At 43.0% G+C, this 19,492-nt stretch overlaps 1 protein-coding gene across 11 annotated transcripts in view; it reads left to right on the forward strand.

Annotated features, from left to right (window-relative positions):
• Nucleotides 1-19,492, forward strand: part of LOC102696016 (SH3 domain containing GRB2 like, endophilin B2) — a 41,384-nt gene that overhangs the window by 10,653 nt on the left and 11,239 nt on the right. For 3 of the 11 annotated variants that reach the window (XM_069183338.1, XM_069183340.1, XM_069183342.1), the window contains exons 3-5: nt 3,866-3,994; nt 10,642-10,775; nt 11,446-11,538. In XM_069183338.1, coding sequence (XP_069039439.1) covers nt 3,866-3,994; nt 10,642-10,775; nt 11,446-11,538 — 356 coding nt within the window. Of the gene's footprint in view, nt 1-897; nt 910-3,865; nt 3,995-10,641; nt 10,776-11,445; nt 11,539-14,199; nt 14,212-16,784; nt 16,848-19,492 lie in introns of all 11 variants that reach the window. The other 8 variants (XM_069183331.1, XM_069183334.1, XM_069183337.1 and 5 more) reach the window with 5 other exon arrangements.

Here is a 19,492-nt window from a genome sequence, read left to right on the forward strand (position 1 = left end):
TAGTAGTAATAAAATGCAGTGATAGCAGGTTTTAAGTCCTAGCCTCCTGATTTGTTGTGATGTAGAGGTTTTTGATATCCTGCTGTATTGACCTAATTGAGCTGGTGTTCTTCATACAAAGGCTTGTAGTAAATAGAGATGCTTTTTTACTTGCTTGCACCAGAGATGTGTTGTTCTTCAGCCTAAGAAAATAGACCAGGAACAACATGGTTGTTGTTAACTTACTCTCACCCCAGGGGCTGGTGACATCACTGCTCTTTCTACTCTCAGAGCAATATTGTAGTGCCAAGGGTTTCTGTGGGTGAGTGCAAGAATACTACAGAGTTTATCATGTGTTTATTGAGCTGCCTGATTGAAATAGATTACAAGTATTTGTAAGATTCTGCAACTATAGCACAGTAGAACTTGTATCCTGTGTTACTTAGATCTATATTTTACATTTTCCTCTAAACTCACATGGAGCAAACATTTTTAATATGTTGACAGCAATGTCATGCATACAGTATATTTATCACCCACTTATTCACTTACGTTATATATATATAAAATGTTTGTTCTGAATGCAAAACAATCTTTTATTATGCTTGCTTGGGGAAAACTTTTTGTTTTCTGTATGGGACCGCAGGGTTTTGCATCAAACATCGAACCACAAGGCAAGCTTAGAATTTAAGTCATGCCAAATACAAGCAGAGCTTGTCAGAGCCCAGTCGAAAAGAGAATGCGTCAGTTTTGTTGCTTTGCGAGGATCTAAAGTTAAGGCAATTGTGCTGTAAACTGCTGTAGTTGTAGAGAGTCCGCGGTCTGTCTTAGTCATGAACATGCTGTGTTAAAAGCTCTGACTCTTTCCTCAAGAGTAGGGAGCTCTAATCTATTACTTTCTGATCTTGCATGCTACAGTTGATCATACGGGTAAGTTCACATTTCTTAACCGTAATCCCGTCGAGCTGGGCCTGATCTCCCAGATACGTGTATTGTACTGGTAGAAAGAACTCGTGTTAAGCTGGTTCTTGGTTGCCTTCACTGCTCGGAGATGGTGGTAGAGGACAGGGGTTCAAGACCACGGGCTGCATAAGAAAGCAGGTTTTTCAGCTTGGGGCTGGAGAGATGGAATAAACTGACCCATTGAAGGCTTAATTGGCTCAATGTGATGCTTCTCCCAGGCGAAGAGCTGTTTCTAATCTAAGCAGGCTGTGAAAATCTCCTGATAGGTTTCAGACGCTGAGCAGCAGGGCTTGTACTGTTTATTAGGCCGCTTTTTTGACACTTATCTGAGGCGAAACCTTAAACACCACCCCGTGTTGTATGGTTGTCCAGGAGAGTTTATTTCTTCACTGTATTTATATTTTGTTTCATTAGAGATCTTTTATACTCTAAAGGAATTGTAATATCCAAGCAATATTAATTAGTTATTACTAATGAATTAACAGCACTTGACATACTAAGTGTTCATTTATCTCGGAGTAGAAGGTGTCAGTGACTTATGACTTGAGACTCCCTTTTGCATAGCAGTTTGATCAATTTTTCTCTCCACCTGCATTTTCAAATATATTGATAAAACACATGGATACTTCCAATGAAAAATTATTTATTTGAATGCAGATACATTTACACAGTAAATAATAAAAAAAAAAAATTCAGATAGAAATATTGAACAGTGTCCAAAACTGCATGGTGTTATAATCATCCTCAATCAGTCTGGAGACGCCACCGGAAGAGCTACTGTATGTACAGAAAAAAAAACTGCATGTTCAAATTGTTGGATATGCGAATGTTTCAGAAACCCATATAATCAAGTTTAAAAATTCAGACATTTTAATAATTTAAATAAGTTAAATTTGCAGAATTTCAATGTCTAATGTTAGTTCTTTATTTCCATAAATTAACAGATTTACAGCTGTGAGGTCCAGTACATTTTTTGTTCAGATTTTTCTCATCATAAACTTACATGAAGGTTCTTCACTGTCCTGTGAAACCTCGTTCTGGAGGTAATGAAACGCATTTTCTTCAGCCGCATGGTTGGGTGAACAGTGACGTTTTGTAAGTCCTTTGCGGCTGTTTTATTTCTTCCTGTAGAAGGAGCATCGCCAGTCTTTGACAGTTGGCCTGTTCTCTGTCTGCCGCTGGGTGCTCTGTTTGGATGGGGTGGGGTAAATAGCCAGATACCAGCTAACACCTGTTCTTTGGCCAGTGGAGCCTGTTGATAATGGTCTGGCAGCACAGGCTGGCTGGAGAATTATCAAAGCCTCCGATCGTTTTACAGCACAACAGACTGAGAGTGGCACAGAGCTCACTGCCTCACAGGCACAGTAACTCCGCAGGTTGAATACGTCCAGCGTGCGTTTCATAATCCGGGGGTCGGGTCAACGTCCTTGTTGGCGCTCCAGACACGGGGCGATGGCCGAAACGAAATCAGCCAGGTGCAGAGCGGTTCGCCGTGTCCCGAGGACTGGGAGACCGGTACAGCCTTTGTCACCAGTGCGTTCTGTGCACGGTGTCATGCGGGGCTGTGGACATGGAGACTCGCTTTGCTCTAGATCCCTCCTGCTCTTCTAGAGCTAGCAGTGGAGGTGCTTAGCTGGTGTCCCTCAGGTTGCAAGCAAGCCTGTTTTACTGTAGCCTTCCTGATGCTTAATTACAATATTCTAGCCATGTGATGGCCAAGCTGTACCGCCTGCATGCTCTGCCCCACAGCCCATTCCTCTGCCTGCCAATAGGATACGTACAGTTATTAATCAGCAGTGAGCTACGCAGTTGGCGGGAGCTTTTCCTCTGTGTGGGACAAGCCAGACTGCAACAGCTTGCAGCTCGCTCTCCACAAATCTGATTCAGTGTGCAAACACTCCGAGCTGTTTTTCTGCCCCATCCTTGCTCTGTTTTATTGAAGTATTGCTATCGTTAAAGCTAGATGTGAGTGCAGTTCAGGTAATAAAGCAACTAGGTCCAGGTAGAACCAGCTCGCACAGACTCACTTAAAATAAAATGTCGGTGTAATATCTTAGCAGAAGAATGTAGTTGAAATGGTTTAACTAACCCCCCCCCAGTGTAGCGTGTACAGTAGTCTAATTGTTGCTAGGATTTAAATTGGGAATTCCATAATAACCAGCACTGAGTCACTAAGAATTGGAGTGATTGGAAGCTGCCATCTTGTTGATTTTCTCTACAAGATATGCACAGACTTTACACCTGAGAAAGGCTTAAATTGCTTTAATTGGACTATTTCAATGCACAATTTTAAGTGGTTGAATATTCCCTATCGTGTGAACAGGAAATGGAAACCCCAGACCTTGCTACTGTAATGCTTTTTAGGTTGCCTGGTTAGATTAGTGGTCCACAGCCTTATGAAGGATTCCAGTAAGTTAGCTTTGCCTTTCAAACACCCATGTACAGCAGTGTTACTGTAGCCATTCTCAGTGTTGATTAAGGTTGCTCTTGTATTCTTGACTGTGTCTTTGACATGCATGCTGTTGTCATCTTTGTTTTGTCTTTTTCTGTGTTCTGTGAAAATATGAACAATTATGTTCACGAGGATTTAAAACCACTGCAAAATTTACATAGATTGTTTTTACAAAATTTAAGATTATCCTTAATAGCCTGATGCCTTAAGGATTGAAGCAATAATACATTTTAATTAAACAAATGGCAATTTATCCATTTGCACAATAGCTGCAATATTAAGTCTGCAGTCGACTGAAGCATGCCTGCTGGCTTCCTTGTGAAAGGGTCTGTGGCATGGCTTCGGTGGTCTGAAAGACCCTCGTCATGTCCAGTGGTGAGCAGCACAGACCCAGCCCTCCAGACAGCGGATCGATTTTCCTGGGCCGCGTCCTCCAACACCCCTCGTGTTTTCTGTCTTCGCCCTGTCCAGGTGCACGGATCGAGGAGTTCCTGTTCGAGAAGCTCGACCGGAAGATCCCGTCTCGGACCACTAATGGCGAGCTCCTGGGCCAGTACATGCTGGAGGCCGCTAACGACTTCGGACCCGGAACACCTTACGGTCAGTGGTCGAAGTCCGGAAGCATGCATGGCCTACTGGACTTCCAGCAAGAAGCTCACCTGGTGATTGGGGATTCAGAGATATATCTCGGCATTCTCCTTGTCCAGTGCTTTTCCTTCCTGATTGCCTGTGACGTCCTAGCCCCTGCAGTAAGCACCAAGGTGTTGTGACGAAGCTTGCGTGCTTTCACCTTGGTGATTTTTACTAAACTATATGCTTCGGTAGTCTTGATGTTCCTTGTTGGCCAAGTGCAGCAGTTTCTTCTCCCTCTAAGTGAGAAAATTGCGATCACTCAGGATTCTGTAAATTACCCAGCTCGCTCTTTTGTGCGCCTCTCTCTCCCACTCCTCTGCCATCTGGACTCCCAGTGGGTCTTTGACCTCTCCTTTCCAATGAGCTTCTGCTGCTGTAGAGCATTTGCCAAAGCAGAGATTTAACGGGCCTACAATAACAAGGCAAAATAGGGCCCCCCTCCTACGCACTCTGCTGTAAATTTAAATATTTGCACTAGCCACTCCACGTGTTATTAGCATTACATTTGGTTTGTTTTGTGATGTTCTGTCGCTCGCTTGCTTTAATGGTAAAGGAATATAAGAATGAGACGCAAAGCTGTTTTCTTTCACGAGAGGAAAAGCAGATGTTTCGATCTCGCTCCATCTCTTGTTTCCATGCTTTTGTCCTGGCAGGTCCGTACAATTCTTTTGCCGGACTCCAGCCAGTGTTGTTCCGTCTCGGTGTTGCTTGCCTGATTTTTAGACGGGCGGTGCCGAGGCCGTCGGGCCCTGGCAGGAGTCCCCCCTCTTCAGTGGGGGTTTGACGAGGCTCAGAGCTGTTTTTCCCACTCGTGACCCTACTGCCTCTCCTCCATCCATCATGCCAGGAAATCAATGTCTTTTTTTCCTTCACAAAAGCAGAGAGCGGAAAGGCGGCTCTAGAGAATCGATAGCCCATGTGCTCTGGTCTCTTCAACCGAGTTGTTTGCAAAAGCTGTCTCCTTTTTTTCCCCTGAGGGTGATGGAACTTTTAGGGGAGAGAAAAATCAATCTACTACAGCCAAAACCACTTGTGTTGGAATTCCATCCATCCCTCTGCCCTTCCGTTCTCTAGCTGCTTCATCCAGTTGGGGGTCGCAGGCGAGCCGGAGCCTGTCCCATCCCAGCAAGCCACGGGTGCAAGGCAGGGTACCACCAGTCCATCACACACACACACTCGCACCTGGGCCAATTTTTCCAAAGCCAAATGTACCAGAATGTACTTGGACTGTGGGAGGAATCCAGAGCACGTGGTGGATACCCATGTGAGCACGGGGAGAACATTTAAAAGTCCACACAGACAGCAGCCCAGGAATCGAACCCAGTGCAAGGCAGCAACGCTAACCTCTCCACCCCCATCCCCATAGATGACGTGGCCTGTTGGTTATGATCCTGTTTGTTCTCTTGTTGATCTACCGTCCAAATGTGCTTCCCCACTTGGTGCTCTGAAGACGATGTGGTTTCAGGTGGCTGGATGCACAGGTGCCAACATGGACAACACGTAGTCTTCTGCTATTTAGCAGTGCTAAAGTATCGCAGACATTTTCAAACTCTTGTCTGTAAAAGGAGGTTTTGTCATGGCAAAATCAATTAAAACCACTTTGAGCTGAGGCAAGACACTTTAACAAGATATGAACGGTGGTGCCTCCATTAAAACATCAGTTACAGATCTTGGTAATCCTGAAACCTTAGCCGTTTTATTTCTGTGCCAACCGGTTCTCCCTGTGCTGTGTGGAAGCGGGCAGGCTGTCAGGCTGTTTATGACAAGCAAGCACAGTGCCTCTCCCACACACTGCAGCTCTCAGCAGGACTCCTGTGAGCAGCAGCAGCCACTGCGTCGCACAGCCTAGGCAGTGACAGAGGTGGCGAGAGAGGCACTTTGTGGTGTTATTTTGCTAAAATGCCCAATTCTTGTTTCATCTTGTGTTCAACTGAAGACCTCTGAAGTCAGGATTAACATGTGATGACCGAGATAAGGAAGGATTTTTCTGAGGCTGCAGTGCGAGTTCAGCCATTCGTACAAACCTGAGCTGTTCTGATTGACAGAAATCATCTGTGAAGGACGTGGTGTGTTCAGTTCCCTGTACTTGTCTCTTGTTATTCATTTAATCAGCATCTTTGTCCAAGGTGATGCTCCTTCAGAACGATCACTGGGCTGTAATAGACTAAATGCTTTAGAGTTATATACTGTACTTAGTGCAGGGTGGTATGACAAAGAACTTTGCAAATCAACTATAATTTATACAATAGGAAAAATACTGCAAGACGGCAGAACTAATGAAAGCACGGATGAGTCTGTAGATGCTGTCCGTACAGGTGGGCGTGGGAAAAGTGTTGGAAGGTGGTGCCAGTTGTCTAGTTCAGCCACTGGGCTTCCAGCAGGAGTGCGAAGACCACAGACAACAGCGCAGAACTTCACGCTTCTCGCTGTGGACTCTTTACAGTTGCTTAAAGAGTCACGCCGCAGACGAAGGCTTGTTTTAAATCGGTCATTAATACCTCATTCCAGGCTTGTGACCTGATGGCAGCTTCTCACAGGAAAGTGAAATGAATTTGTCTTTGCCCTTTGGTTATCATTCGTTTCAGTCTCGGTTTTTGTCTTGGGCTTAATGAAATGAATCGCATTTCATGTTTTTCTTTTATTTCTAGCCTTTTTTTCTTCTCTCTTAATCGCAATCCCACAGAACCTTGAGTGCAATTTAAATCGGCTTTTACTGGTGACCACCTTTTTTAAAATGATTTTTCCCTAGGAAACATTTCTCAAATGACAGATGAAATCTACAGGAATAAGTGGGCTTTCAATATTTGAAGTGCTTTTTAATGAATGGTGGCAGGCACAGAGATCCACTCCACTCCTTCCAACAATGTCTGGATGGGCACTTGTCCTAATAAAGGCTCTCGCTAAGGGAGACGGCACAGCCTAGCGATTTTTAACAGCTGTTTTGAAGGCCTTCTTCACCTTTATGGAAAAGGAAGGCTTGTCTAGTGGTTAGAGAAAGGTTAAAGGGCTTTATATGTCACAGGAGGTTGCTGTACTCCTAGCCCATTACATTGTGTTCCTTTCTCCTTTTAAAAGTGGAGAATCGCAACAACACCCACAATAGCATTATTAATTGGGCTCTGCCCATTCCTCCGTGTGTTCTTATCCCTTATCAGAGAAGAGTATTTTTAGGAAGTGTATTTGATTATACGCACAATAAACAGATGGTGTGGTTTGTATTGGGAAATAGGTTTTACTAACCGCAGAATGTTTTTGTTCTTTGTTTTATTTCCAGAAAAACATTGCCTGCAGACACCGTGTTTCCTTTGTTCATTTGTGGCTCAGCAGCTCACTGTGTTTCGGTCCAAGCTTTGTCTTCTGTGGAGAGTGGAGTTACTTTGGGGAGGCATCCATCTTCGGAGACTGCTTTTTTTGTTAGGTCTTGTCTCTGGGCTTCGGTTTTGGCTCTTGGTTCTCTGTTAATAATTTAGATTTGGGATGCTAAAAAACCGGGATCCTTGTGGCTCAAACCTAGTTGTATTGAAAGTCACGACTGAAGGATGCTTTGGTTTTCAGCATTTCAAATTAATTTAATTAACCAGGAAAGAGTTTTTTTTCTACACTCTAAATTGCAGTAACTGCTTAGGCAAGATGCAATGCAAAGCAAGAGCATTTATTAGTGTGTATATATGGCTTGTCATGACTGAAATATTCTCAGCACACGTTCCCTAAGAAGCAGAGTTATTTGACCTGTTACTAGCTGGGCTGTTAAAATGATTACCCCTCGCACTTGAGGTATGTAGCAGGACAACTCAGTGTGTGTGATTAATAAACCACTTCTTTAGTCACATCCCTGTTTATTCGGTACTAAACTCTGACCTTCACCCCCTTCTCACCATTGTCATGCTGTTGTGTGCTGTGATCTACTGGCACGGAAGAACAGCAGGGTTCTATGTGTAACCTTTGGTTCATCTTGGCCATCGTTGTGTTGTGCGATAGAGATGTCTACAGAAAACTGAGTTCATTCGTTGGTCACTCTTTTTTCATGTGATGCAGGGTGTTTGGGTTGAGAGGTGGTTAATACTGTATATAATGGCCATAATAAATAATGATGGGGGATGCTCAGACTGGAGGTGACGTAGTTTGTGGAGTTCCCACAGGCAGCTATACTGGGACCACTGCTCTACCTGGTTTGCTGTATCTTGTTTACCGGTACTGTTTCTAGGTGAAAGCACTACATTAGTAGGATTAGAAAACACCGCGGCACATAAAATTAAAAAAAAATGTATGTAAGATTCAAGACTGCAAGCACCAGCCAGATGTTTAATGTTGACAAGTGTAGGGTTTTGCATGCAGGTACCAAAACCTAACTACAGATGCATAAAGGGATACACGGAGCTAGAAGAAGCTATTTATAAAAGAGACTTTTTAAAAAGGGTTGTACTGTATGTTTACACATCATTTCCATCTTCTAGAAATTGTGGGGAATTAATCATGAAAAAATAATAAATGCCAGCAAAATCTTAGGCTTCAAAGCCAAAAGCGCAGAATTTAAATCAAGAATGATTATGTAAGCTTGTATAATGGAACAGTAAGGCCTCCGTTAGAAAACCTTCGTCGAACCTTAGTCCCACTCAGGCATGTTTTGGGGTCCCTGTTTTGCCCGCCCTGGGCGAGAGGCACAGCAGCGGTTCGATCCCGTTATCCAGAGGAATCCATCCCTCATCCCGGCCGTTCCCCCCTGAGGCGCGGAATGCCTTTCAGGGGAGAGTGACGCATGCAGGCTGGCGCTTGAACAGCTCCTTTCGCAATAGTCCTGAAGATAATTAGCTAATAGAGTAGATTGCTCTGGAGCTGGGGATCAGCCTAAGAACGAGAAATTGAATTTAATCAAATAAATTCTCATGTGATGGGAATGCTCATGATTATTTGTAGCGCTTGTGGTGTGTGATTTATACGTCCTTCTCTTCAGTCTCGGAAGCATTACTCTCACAAGAGCCTCCTTGTTCCTTGCCCGGTACAGTGCTGTTCTAGGTATGCCTGTTTTTCAATGACATTATCCTTCATGACTGTAGAGTAAGTGCTGGGCAGGCTGGGGAAAGACATTACATCACCGTTCCACTTTGCTGCTCAAGTTGTAAATAATTGATTGCAGCGCGCTGTGAACATTCTGGTAGTTAAAGCCAGAGTTGTGCAGCCTGCAGGAATCGATCTTATTGAAGGCAGGAAAAAACAGGGTTTTTTATTATTATGATGCGCTAGAAATAGCCTCATGACAGCCACATGTCTGACCTTCGTTCATTTTAAAAAAACAATGGCCCTGTTTTTTGAAAACCTGGGGTCATGGGGAAGAGCTGGATGAGATCTTCTTCATAAGCCACCAGCAATCCAATGTGATTGACTGAATGGCCTTTTGTTAGCGTTGCTTGTTCTCTTTTTGTCTTGAAAGTAGCTGAAGAGTCTTGTCTCAAAGAGACTCTTCCTGTCAGTGGTGATGGATCCTGTGTGGGTGGGACATTAGGGCCCTGCGTTCGATTCTGGCCCTGGAGTTTGTCTGTTCTCCCTGTGTTTGGGTGTGTGACCTCTAGGTGCTCCAGTTTCCCCCTGGAACAAGGTGTTGCATGCACTTGGAAATTGAGTCTGTTTTGTGATGTAAATTGGAGGTTTTATAAGTTACTGTGTACATTTTACTTTCATTGTGGTTTGAAATGCCCTCATCAATTCGGATTCTTTCTCACTCTTAAATAAAAAAATAGCCTTGCAGTTCCACTTTAAAAGGGGAATGACTTCACTTAGCTCACCGGTCCCCAGGTGCTTGTGGTATTCCTGAATTTGTTTTTAAAGGAAGCTTAGATTGTTCTTGAATTATTTATCAGCGCAGCCCAAATGTGGGAAGAAACCTGATGAATTACTTGTGCTCTAGTCAAGACGTTGTAGAAACTCTTATAGTGGGATGTAATGTATATAAAAGTGAGCCCCTAACTCATATACTGGGAAGCTGATGAGCCCTGGCTGGAGGATATACTGTATAATTTAACAGACGTGGCATGAAATGTCTGCTTTGCATTAGCACGACTCTTGTTTGTTTATTTTTTAATTTGATGTGTAGATGTAACATGATTAATTCCAGAGGCTGTACATTCCCCGATCTCGCAGTTGAGCAGAATGGATTAATAATGCCTTTATCCCACCGGGGAGAGGCGGGATTTAAAGTGTCTCCCTGCAGATTGTGTGAGCGTCTGACATGCATAAAATGTTTCCCTTTTCCCTCGTTTCGCAAGTGGTGACTGCGTGACCCAGTGTTGGCAAAGCTGTCTGTAACCGAATCGTTTGTGCAGGGGGGTCCAGTCCTGATCCTGCAGGTGTTCATTCCAGCTCTGCTGCTAACGGGCTAAACCGTCAACTGAAGAGCTTCTCCCTGCTCTTCAGGAGCTGCTGCTTTTACAGAGTCCCTTCAACACCTGCAGGCACACCGGCCCTCTGGGTTCTGGTGTTCAGCTATACGTTGATCGATTTGTGTTTTAGCATGCCTTGAGGGGTTGCTGTATTTTGTCTTTGCACTGGGCTGCCAGGCCTTGAAGGCCCATCGTTGGCGGGCTGAGTGAGCGGCCTCTTTGCTCGTTGCTCTCTTGCAGGAAGCACCCTGATCAAGGTGGGGGAGAGCCAGCGGCGCCTGGGCGGTGCGGAGCGCGAGTTCATGCAGGCGACCTCCATCAGCTTCCTCACCCCACTCAGGAACTTCCTGGAGGGGGACTGGAGGACCATTTCTGTGAGTGTGGGCGCGTGACCCCAATGTTGCTTGTGCAGCTGCTGGTCCTGCAGATCCGCACATCCAGGGAGCCCCCCATGGCTGTCGTGTCTCGTTGCAGCCTGTTCATGGAGAACGGACAAAAATATTAAGCCTTTCTATCCGCATAAAAAAAAAAAAAAAAAAAAAGCAATGTCCTGGACAAAATTGCTTTAGTTTTCTGATCTAACTGCTAACCAAAGGGATTAACATTCGGTTCATATAAGACAAGCTTCCTAATGTGGACTGGATTGTCTTATTTGAGGTTTGGATATACTAGCCTCCTCAGTGCATTGTTTTATTTGATTAAAATAGTAAATGGCAACCAGAAAAATGCAAAGCAAATGTATCGGTTTCTTGTTCTGTATTGCTGCGTTGCTCGGAGGAAAGCCACAGGACCGGCGCTCAGCCTGACGCACCACCGTCGCAGACGGGCTGCGTTCTGCAGTGCAATTTGAGAGCAGAACTGCGATGGTGGCAGCCTGTCCATCAGATGCAGAAAGAGCAGAGCAGTTTGCTAGCCAGCACTTTTACCCAAGTTTAAAAATAATTCAGTTTTCTGTGTTTTCTTTTTTTTTTTTTTGGTCTGAATCCGAGTAACAAAGCCAATCCCCTGGTATTCCCCTGTTCCTGTCCTTTTTCTCTCCTGCAGAAGGAGAGACGTGTCCTTCAGAACCGCAGGCTGGATCTGGACGCCTGCAAAGCCCGGCTAAAGAAAGCCAAGGCAGCAGAGGCCAAAGTGGCGGTGAGCCCACGCTCTGTCCTTCTACCCTTCTCACAGCGGACGTGAATTCCCACGTTTCCCTGCTCTTCCATTTCATGCTCCTTGCACATCCTACTCCAGGGATGACATTCAAAGCCTTCTGTCTCCATGCAGAACAGGGTGCTTCACTTTCTCAATCGGGTTCGTTTTCCAGATCCCATGTTAAAATGGACAAAAGAAAATTAATCTCGCTTAACGTCTCAATAGCTACATTGTCAGCAGATCTGCACCTTCTGTCCCCCCCCGGCTGCTTTCAGGAAGGGAGAGGGTTTCAGGCTGGACTGGAAAGCTTTGACAGTCGTTCCACTGCCTTCCAGTGGGTTCTCTGTTGCTCTTTCAGCTGAGACGCCACGCTAGCTGAGAGATCAGTAAAAGCGAAGTAGGTCCTGCAAGTGCATGCGAGGAGTCCCTGTTGGGGATTGCAAGATGGAAAAATGTACACTGGAGCTGTGACTCACTTTGGATTGTAATGTCTTCTAGCTAAGGTTTCACTAAACAGCTGATCAAGTTCCTATACAGTAGATCTTTTTTTCTCGCACTCACTTTGCACTTTGCAGTAATGTTTGCTGGCAAAACACCTCCCCCTTTCCTTCCTACCTTAGCAGACTACCTGCCCTACCTACTATGCCTCTTCATGGTCCCAGGCTAACATGTCTCGGGATGATGTCTACAGTCTGTGCTATTTGTGACAGTAGGTTATATTGTAGTGTTTGATTAGGGCTGTGGGATTTGTTTTTGATTAATCCCTAAAACTCTCCTACAGATGCCCAGAGCAGGACTTTACTTGAAACTGCATCACTGGTTTAATGTCCCCGGAGTAATTTCTTCACATTAGTGTTTTTGTTTATGGAACTTTCAATATCATAGTAACTATTGAGTTGAGGGAGCAACAGAGAAGCACAAAGACATGCGTGCTGCTTCGGAAAGCGCACAACAAGACAGACTTGAAATAGCTTAAAAACTGCTCCGTTAACACTTTCAGGCTGGAAACGCAAGCGATTATATCTAGACGCATTAAATGGAATAAAGTGGAAAATTCTGTTCTCACAGATGGGGATACACAACCATTTGATAATACAGAAAATTACAAGCATTGATTTGTTTTTTTTTTGTTTTTTTTTTTAGGAGGCTGTGCACTTTAAACCAGGCTTTATATATTTTAAATCGGTTATTTATCTGACTAATTCAAAAATGATGATACTTTAACAGTCGAATTGTATTTTATGGAACCTTATTAAGTGATAGTGCAGCGTAATTGAACAATTCCCTATACTGAGTGCCCTCAAAGGCACCGAAGGCTCCAGCATGAAGCTTATGCAGCAGGCTTAACAACCAAGATAATCTGCACTACGACTGCAGCCAGTAAAGTGCGAGATTAAAAATACATCTTAATAGCAAGCATACAGTATGGCAGGTATTAAAAATACATCTTAATAGCAAGCATACAGTAAGGCGAGATTAAAAATCTCAATCTCTGACCTGCCATACTGTATGCTTGCTATTAAGATGTATTTTTAATACCTGCCATACTGTATGCTTGCTATTAAGATGTATTTTTAATCTCGCACCTTATTGGCTGCAGTGGTAGTCCAACAGTGTTATTTAGGCGTAGTGTAGTGTTGAGAAGGGCTCTGCAGGTGATAAGGGTTTACAGTATGCGAGAGAGAGAGAGATCAGAGGATCTGCAGATAAAGTGTGTAGTTCAGGTGGGTAGTGTGTTACAGGTAAATCTGGAAAAGGATATGGTGAGGCTTCAGTTAATACTGCCTTGTCTTCTTCAGCAGAAACTGAGCTTGCAGTCTGACAATGCCACACCTTGCCAGTATTGTGACGGTGTAGCTGTTTTTTTTTTGTTCACCAGCTTGCTAGCTGACTAGCTTTCTAATGGGGCAAATGTCCAGCTTTTTGGTTGATGCAAGTCAGTCTGAAAATGTTGAAAATGTTGGCACAAATAGCCCCGAATTATAGCAGCAGATAGAATGTAACCTTTTACTTTTTTGTTGGAACTAACTGTTTCTTCAGCATGGCTTGTCTTTAATACTTTAATATGCCACAACCAAAGGGACCCTGAGCCTCACAGAGACATTATTCTCCATTGGGGTTCAGTGGAAGAAAGCCTATACTTGAATCCAGTACGATTCTGACGGTGGTCGGAGGGTTGAGCTGTATATGGGACTTTAAAAAGAGCTACCATAAATAACAAACCTTCAACTTTTTTGAAAGAATGAGACCACAATAGAACAGTATATGGAAAAACACAAGTTTTTATTCTTTGAATTCTTTGTTTTCAGTTCTGTTGAGTTAGTATTAACATATATATGTTAACTTGAGACCTACAAATAATGGGGGGAAAAAAAAAGAAAATAATTAAACTTCGGAGTAACTGGATTTATAAGTGCAATGAGGAGTCTGAGGGTTCACGTGGGAAAAAAATCCGACACTAAAGTCATGAGCACCAGGTTTGGTAAACCCTGGTTTACAGAAAAGAGGAGGCTCGTCTGTATTAATGGAATTGGACTACTGTCAACACAGATCTTGCCTCCCAAGTCCATCGTCTTTCTCAGTTGTTTCATTAGTCTTCATCTGAACCAGAGCACCATACTGATTCTGTACTAACATGTTTTTCTGTTGTAATTTGCACAGTGTGAGGGAGAAGTGAGTATTGCTGTGTGCATTGTGTTGCTGTGTTCATATTTTCACCTTTTTTTGAAAGACCTAGCTCCAGAATTCTCCCCTTGTTCTTGTCTGAAGCCAGATTCATTCCCTTCCTTTTCAATTCAATCACCATCCCCAAAACTGAATTGTTCCTAGCTTAATCTTTGTTTTGACAGTTCCTATTAAGATTGCATTTGATGCTAAAAAAGGGTGCTTGAAAATATGAATCATTCATTTTAGAATTAAATGTTTGCAGCAAAACTTTCATCATAAGGTATAGTGGAGCAGGAAGGTGAAGGAAAGACTGTTTATCCTTTGAGTCACTCCTGCTGGTCAAAATAACAGCACATGAATGTGTTATTAATGCCTGACAGCTATTAATTTCAGTTTGTACTCCACTACAGAAGAGCTTTTAATTAGATCTTGATGTAGTGTTGTGTATGTAGTGTGATTTCAATTGGCAACAGGTGACTAAGAGGTAGACCAGGGGGCTCTTTTACAATTCTGCAATTCTCTGAGAGTAACAGAAAATGCTATTTTGCTCCACCATACCTGTCCAGTCTGGTGTTGTATAAAATCATAGATCACATACCAGCAAAACAGGCACATCTGGTTTATGAAGAGTCTGTGACATCTAGCATCCAGTGTTTTTCTTGTCATTTTAAAGGTCACGTTTAAATATCTGACTTGTTCCTAATCCAGCTCTACTTCCTTTAGTCTAGAGGCTGCAGTGAAGCCAGACCCAAACTCTCAGCCACTGCATCAGGGCAGTGGGATTACCTAGTACAATAGTGCTGTGAGTTTACTCATCCTTTTGAGTCATTGTGAGCTGTCCTGTTTGGATTACAGTTAAACCTGACCTTTAAAACATGCATGGTGAGTGCTGCCTAAAACGCAGGGGTAAAATGATTTCTATTTTTTTTTTAATAAAGCACTCAAAACTAGCTTAACCCAAAGCAAAGCATTAAAAGTGAACCCTGTAGCCCTCATGCATTTGTGGTTGATGACAGATGGGTCATGTGTTACATTATGTTGTCTATCAAGGTCATGTTAAAACAGGGGGCAAAATAGGCTGGTCTTCATGGGTAATTGCGTGGAGAGATTGTGTGCGCATTTCAAACAATTAGCTATACTGAATCTTTCCAAATAGAAACTCTCTATTGGATCACTTAAAAGATGCGCCGGTTTTTTAATAACGAAAGGACACATTGCCTTAACATCAGAATTACTGTGCGCCATTATAGAATTTAGTTTTTCAGCTGCCCCAGTGCATGTCCAACCTCGCTGACTGTGTTGCGAAAAAATATTGCGCCAATAAGGAAATGAAAGCCATTGGAAAAATGAAAATAAAAATTCTGAATTTATTTTGGTACCCCGGACAACAGCATAATGTAATGTAGGACCTGGCTGATTGGAACATCACCCTCTGGTGTCGATTAAAGGGATATCTTGTTTCAGTTTAATTGCTTTGGAAAAGCTCACAGCATGCACTTAATGCTTGCGCGTGCTTAATAATAGGACTTGTCTAAATACTGGTAGGAGATGGGGATGATCGATTTGAGTAGTAGCTGTGATTTTGTTTTAATGTTCAAGGTGGTAGTGCTAAAATATAGAAATAAGGTATTCCTCAATAAATGAGGGTCCTGTTCCATTCAGACTTGTACTTTCATTGTTCTTTGAAAAACAGTTCATAAACGTCATAAACTGTTTGATGAAGGTCACCCGTTAATTGTCACAGTAGGAGACCGACAAAGACCATCAAGGTTGAGATCTGTATTCTAAAATTGGAATGACAAGATCTCCATTGTGACAGTCACAACGTCAGGAAAATCACACATTTATATAGAGGGAAATGCCTCTTGCATGATTTTTGTAACAGTATGAAATGATCGACTTGCAATCAAATTTATCTGCACTGAAAGTAATTGTAGTCAATGTAGTTTAGAATCGTTACATTCCAGCCTGGATAACAGTAATTGTACTCATCCTGAGCTTTGTTAGATACCTCAGGATTGCCTCTGTTCACCCCATGTTAAAAATGCAAAAACCCCATGTGAAATGAATTTCATTTTCTAGGTGATGCATTCAATGTATAATCGTCCTAAACTGTTTTAGCTTAAGCCTCAGGTTATGTGATTGTGCAACACATAAAGTCGTAAATCCAAACCACACTTTAATTTTTTTTTCTTAAATATACTGACAATGGGTTAGGACTTAGGCCGAAATGATTACAGTCGAGTCTACATACGTTACTAGTTACCAGCTCAACTGCTAATGTGAGGTGGGTAACGGTATAGTTTCTCATCAGTGTTCTGTGGTGCCCATGGTTGTCAAGGTACAGTATTAAGAGCTGCTTCCATGTTCACGTCCCCCTGACCCAGTGAGGATACGTTTAGAGGTCAAAGGTCAAAGGCTGAAGGTTGTGCTGTCCCCTCCTCAGCTCACTCCAGTGAAGCCTGTGCACTGGGGGCAATCAGAAGCCATTCCACAGCTGAAAAGATTTCATTGACCCGTTTCTGAACAGTGTTTGTGTTTTTGCATGACTTGTGTGTAAACTCTGTTCCTGCCTGTAGGCCATGCCCGATTTTCAGGAGACTAGGCCTCGTAATTACGTTCTGTCTGCCAGCGCATCTGCGGTAAGGCGTCCACGAAATGCACACACTCGCCCATCCGCTCCTACCGACGCGATCACACATCTCGCACCTGCTTGCTCTCGGCAGCACCTCATACCTTCTGAACACATGCCTTTGGACACGATACCAGCCCCACTTAAATTTTCCCCTGCGCTCGATTCTCATTCCTTGACGCAGACTGCTGAGCTTTCTAAGCAAGATGAGAAATCTGGGATGAGCATTGCTATCAAAGTCATCTTACTCCCCTGGAAAGACATAATCACTCCGTTTGTGCATTAATTGTACTTTTAAAAAGGAACTCTTCCTTGGAATGTCCTAGCCTCCAGTGATCAGAGGACTGTTTCAGAATTGCCCTGTCTACCTTTTTTTTTTTTATAGAAGAGCAATTCTGAGTTTCCGTTTCAGACTGTCTTGTCTGTGGTGCAGTAGAGTGTTTAAGCTGGGGTGGTAGAACACACACACAAACACTCCCACACACACAGATACTTTTACACAGACGCCAGTTTACTCCTCCAAAACATCCACAGCCTTTCGCCTGCTGTGAGTCATGATGCAGTTTCAACATTTCGCAAGAGAGGGAGGGCTTGTCTCTGTCTGAAGCGTCCTGTCATTTGTGACCAGTGGCTCTGGGTTTTTCTTTACAAGAGGGTGACAGGCGGTTGACTAAAGAACCTAATACTTGCGACATTTTGTGTGTTATGCAGGAATTGAGCTCAGATGTCTGTTCCTCCAGAAAGTATCCTCAGATCCACCCAGATTTTCATTTATTATGTAACTGCAAGGGCTACAGATGTTCACAACTGTTGCTCAGCAGGCTATGCTCTGTAGAAATGTTGAAAAGGCTGAATGAGGTCTCATGTGCAGTCTTTGGCCTTCCACTGAGGAAGCTCCTGGAGCAGCACATGGCCTAGAGCAGCTGGCTGCTTGAAGACTGAAACAAGCAGCCGGCTGCCCAGAGCGACACCACACCCGTCTCTCATTGCTCTCACCTTGCAGTTAGATCGGCGTGTGAAGTCCGGCTTTGCTGCGAGATTCTCCTTTGCTTGCACACTGATTGAGACAATACAATGGAGAACCAATGGCAATATTCCTTTCGGCGGCACTACAGCGCTGGCTGCTGATCGGCAATTCGCTCTCCAGCCTGCTGCTCATTCTGATCGGATTATTTAAGGACATTGAACCTTTTAACGCAATGCTGTTTGGAATTCCCTTCTTTGCTTTTTGTGTGCCTTGCCCTGTAGTTTTTCCAAGCCCCTTTTACGAATCCTTAAATCCGATTCTGCAACAATGATTCAGACCTTCCTTTCTCTACGCCTTATCTTTGAGTGCAAACAATTGGCTTGTTATTTGATTTTGAAAAACCACAACATTTTGCCAACATTTAAAATGGTTTTTGAGGCCTTTTTTCTTTCCCCATCTGCCAGCTTCTGATATTGTATTGTTTAATATGTCCTCTGTCCATGAATTTGTCTTGTGGTGGGTGTTGTAACACTGTGTGCAGTGTATAAGTGCTCATTTCTGTAAGCAAAGGGGAATATTCATTCTGGATTCTACTCAGTCTAATACTGAGCTTTCGATTTATGCATATAAAAAAGCTTTGTTTTTTTCATTGCAAAAAAGGATTTAAAACTGCAAAGGAGTTTTAGAGTTTGATATCTGAAAAGATGACTATAGTAAGTCTTTTTAAAATTTTCTGACATTAAAAGAGAGAGACTGGTAGGCATTCGGTTTGGCATCTTAGTTTCCTTTTGTTCGCTGTTTCTAATAAATAGGTAGCAGTTATCCATTATAGTAAAGCAGATACAAAGCTTTTGTTGTGATGATGAATATTAATAAGCTTATCCCTTAGTGCTGCACAATACAAAAATAGATAAATGGGTCATTACATTTCAAATCAAGTATTTTAGTTTGAAAATATCACGGCATGTCTCAGATTTGAATGTAAAACTGTACCACATAAGCAATTGTATAGGAAAAAAAAATTAAATTCAAGCTTTCGTCTCCTAATAGTCTTGGGGTGCCACCTGCATGGAGTTTTTATGTCCTCCCAGTGTTTGTGTGGGTTCCCACAGTCCAGAAATCTGCTGGTAGGTCAATTGGCCTCTGGGACAATTGTCCCAGTTGTGTGTGCATGTATCCATCTGCCCTGCAGTGGACTAGTGTCCTGTCCAGGGTGTCCTGCTTTGCTGGGACAGACTCCAGCTTCCCCGTGACCTTGAGTTGGAAGAAGCAGATAGAAAATGGCTGGATTTCTTAATAGCAGTTGTCTCCTCAGCAGAAAGATTTTCACACTCAGAAACACCTACTCTGTACTTATACTCTATACTCAAACTTTGCATGAATTACTGAGATGAAGTATGTGCACTAGTATTTAGTATTCCTTAAAATCCATGTCGCTTGTTTCTCTCTAAGAGCCTGTAAGGTGTGTTTTGTACAGGACAGACTTTAAATGTTGGTTAAAGGTTGCATTTGCTTAAAATATCAGATCACTCAAATACTTTTTTGTAACCTGTTCTTATTTCTTTCTGATGTTCTTTTTACAAGTGTCTCAGATTTAAGGGCAGAAAGCACGTTTAGTTGAATTCAGATATGTTGCGATAATTGTATCAGTTTGTGTTCTTTGTAGCCTTTTTCTATGATTTACATAT

The sequence above is a fragment of the Lepisosteus oculatus genome, chromosome 24 (genome assembly GCF_040954835.1).
Source record: "Lepisosteus oculatus isolate fLepOcu1 chromosome 24, fLepOcu1.hap2, whole genome shotgun sequence".
In the NCBI taxonomy this organism is placed as follows: Eukaryota; Metazoa; Chordata; class Actinopteri; order Semionotiformes; family Lepisosteidae; genus Lepisosteus; species Lepisosteus oculatus.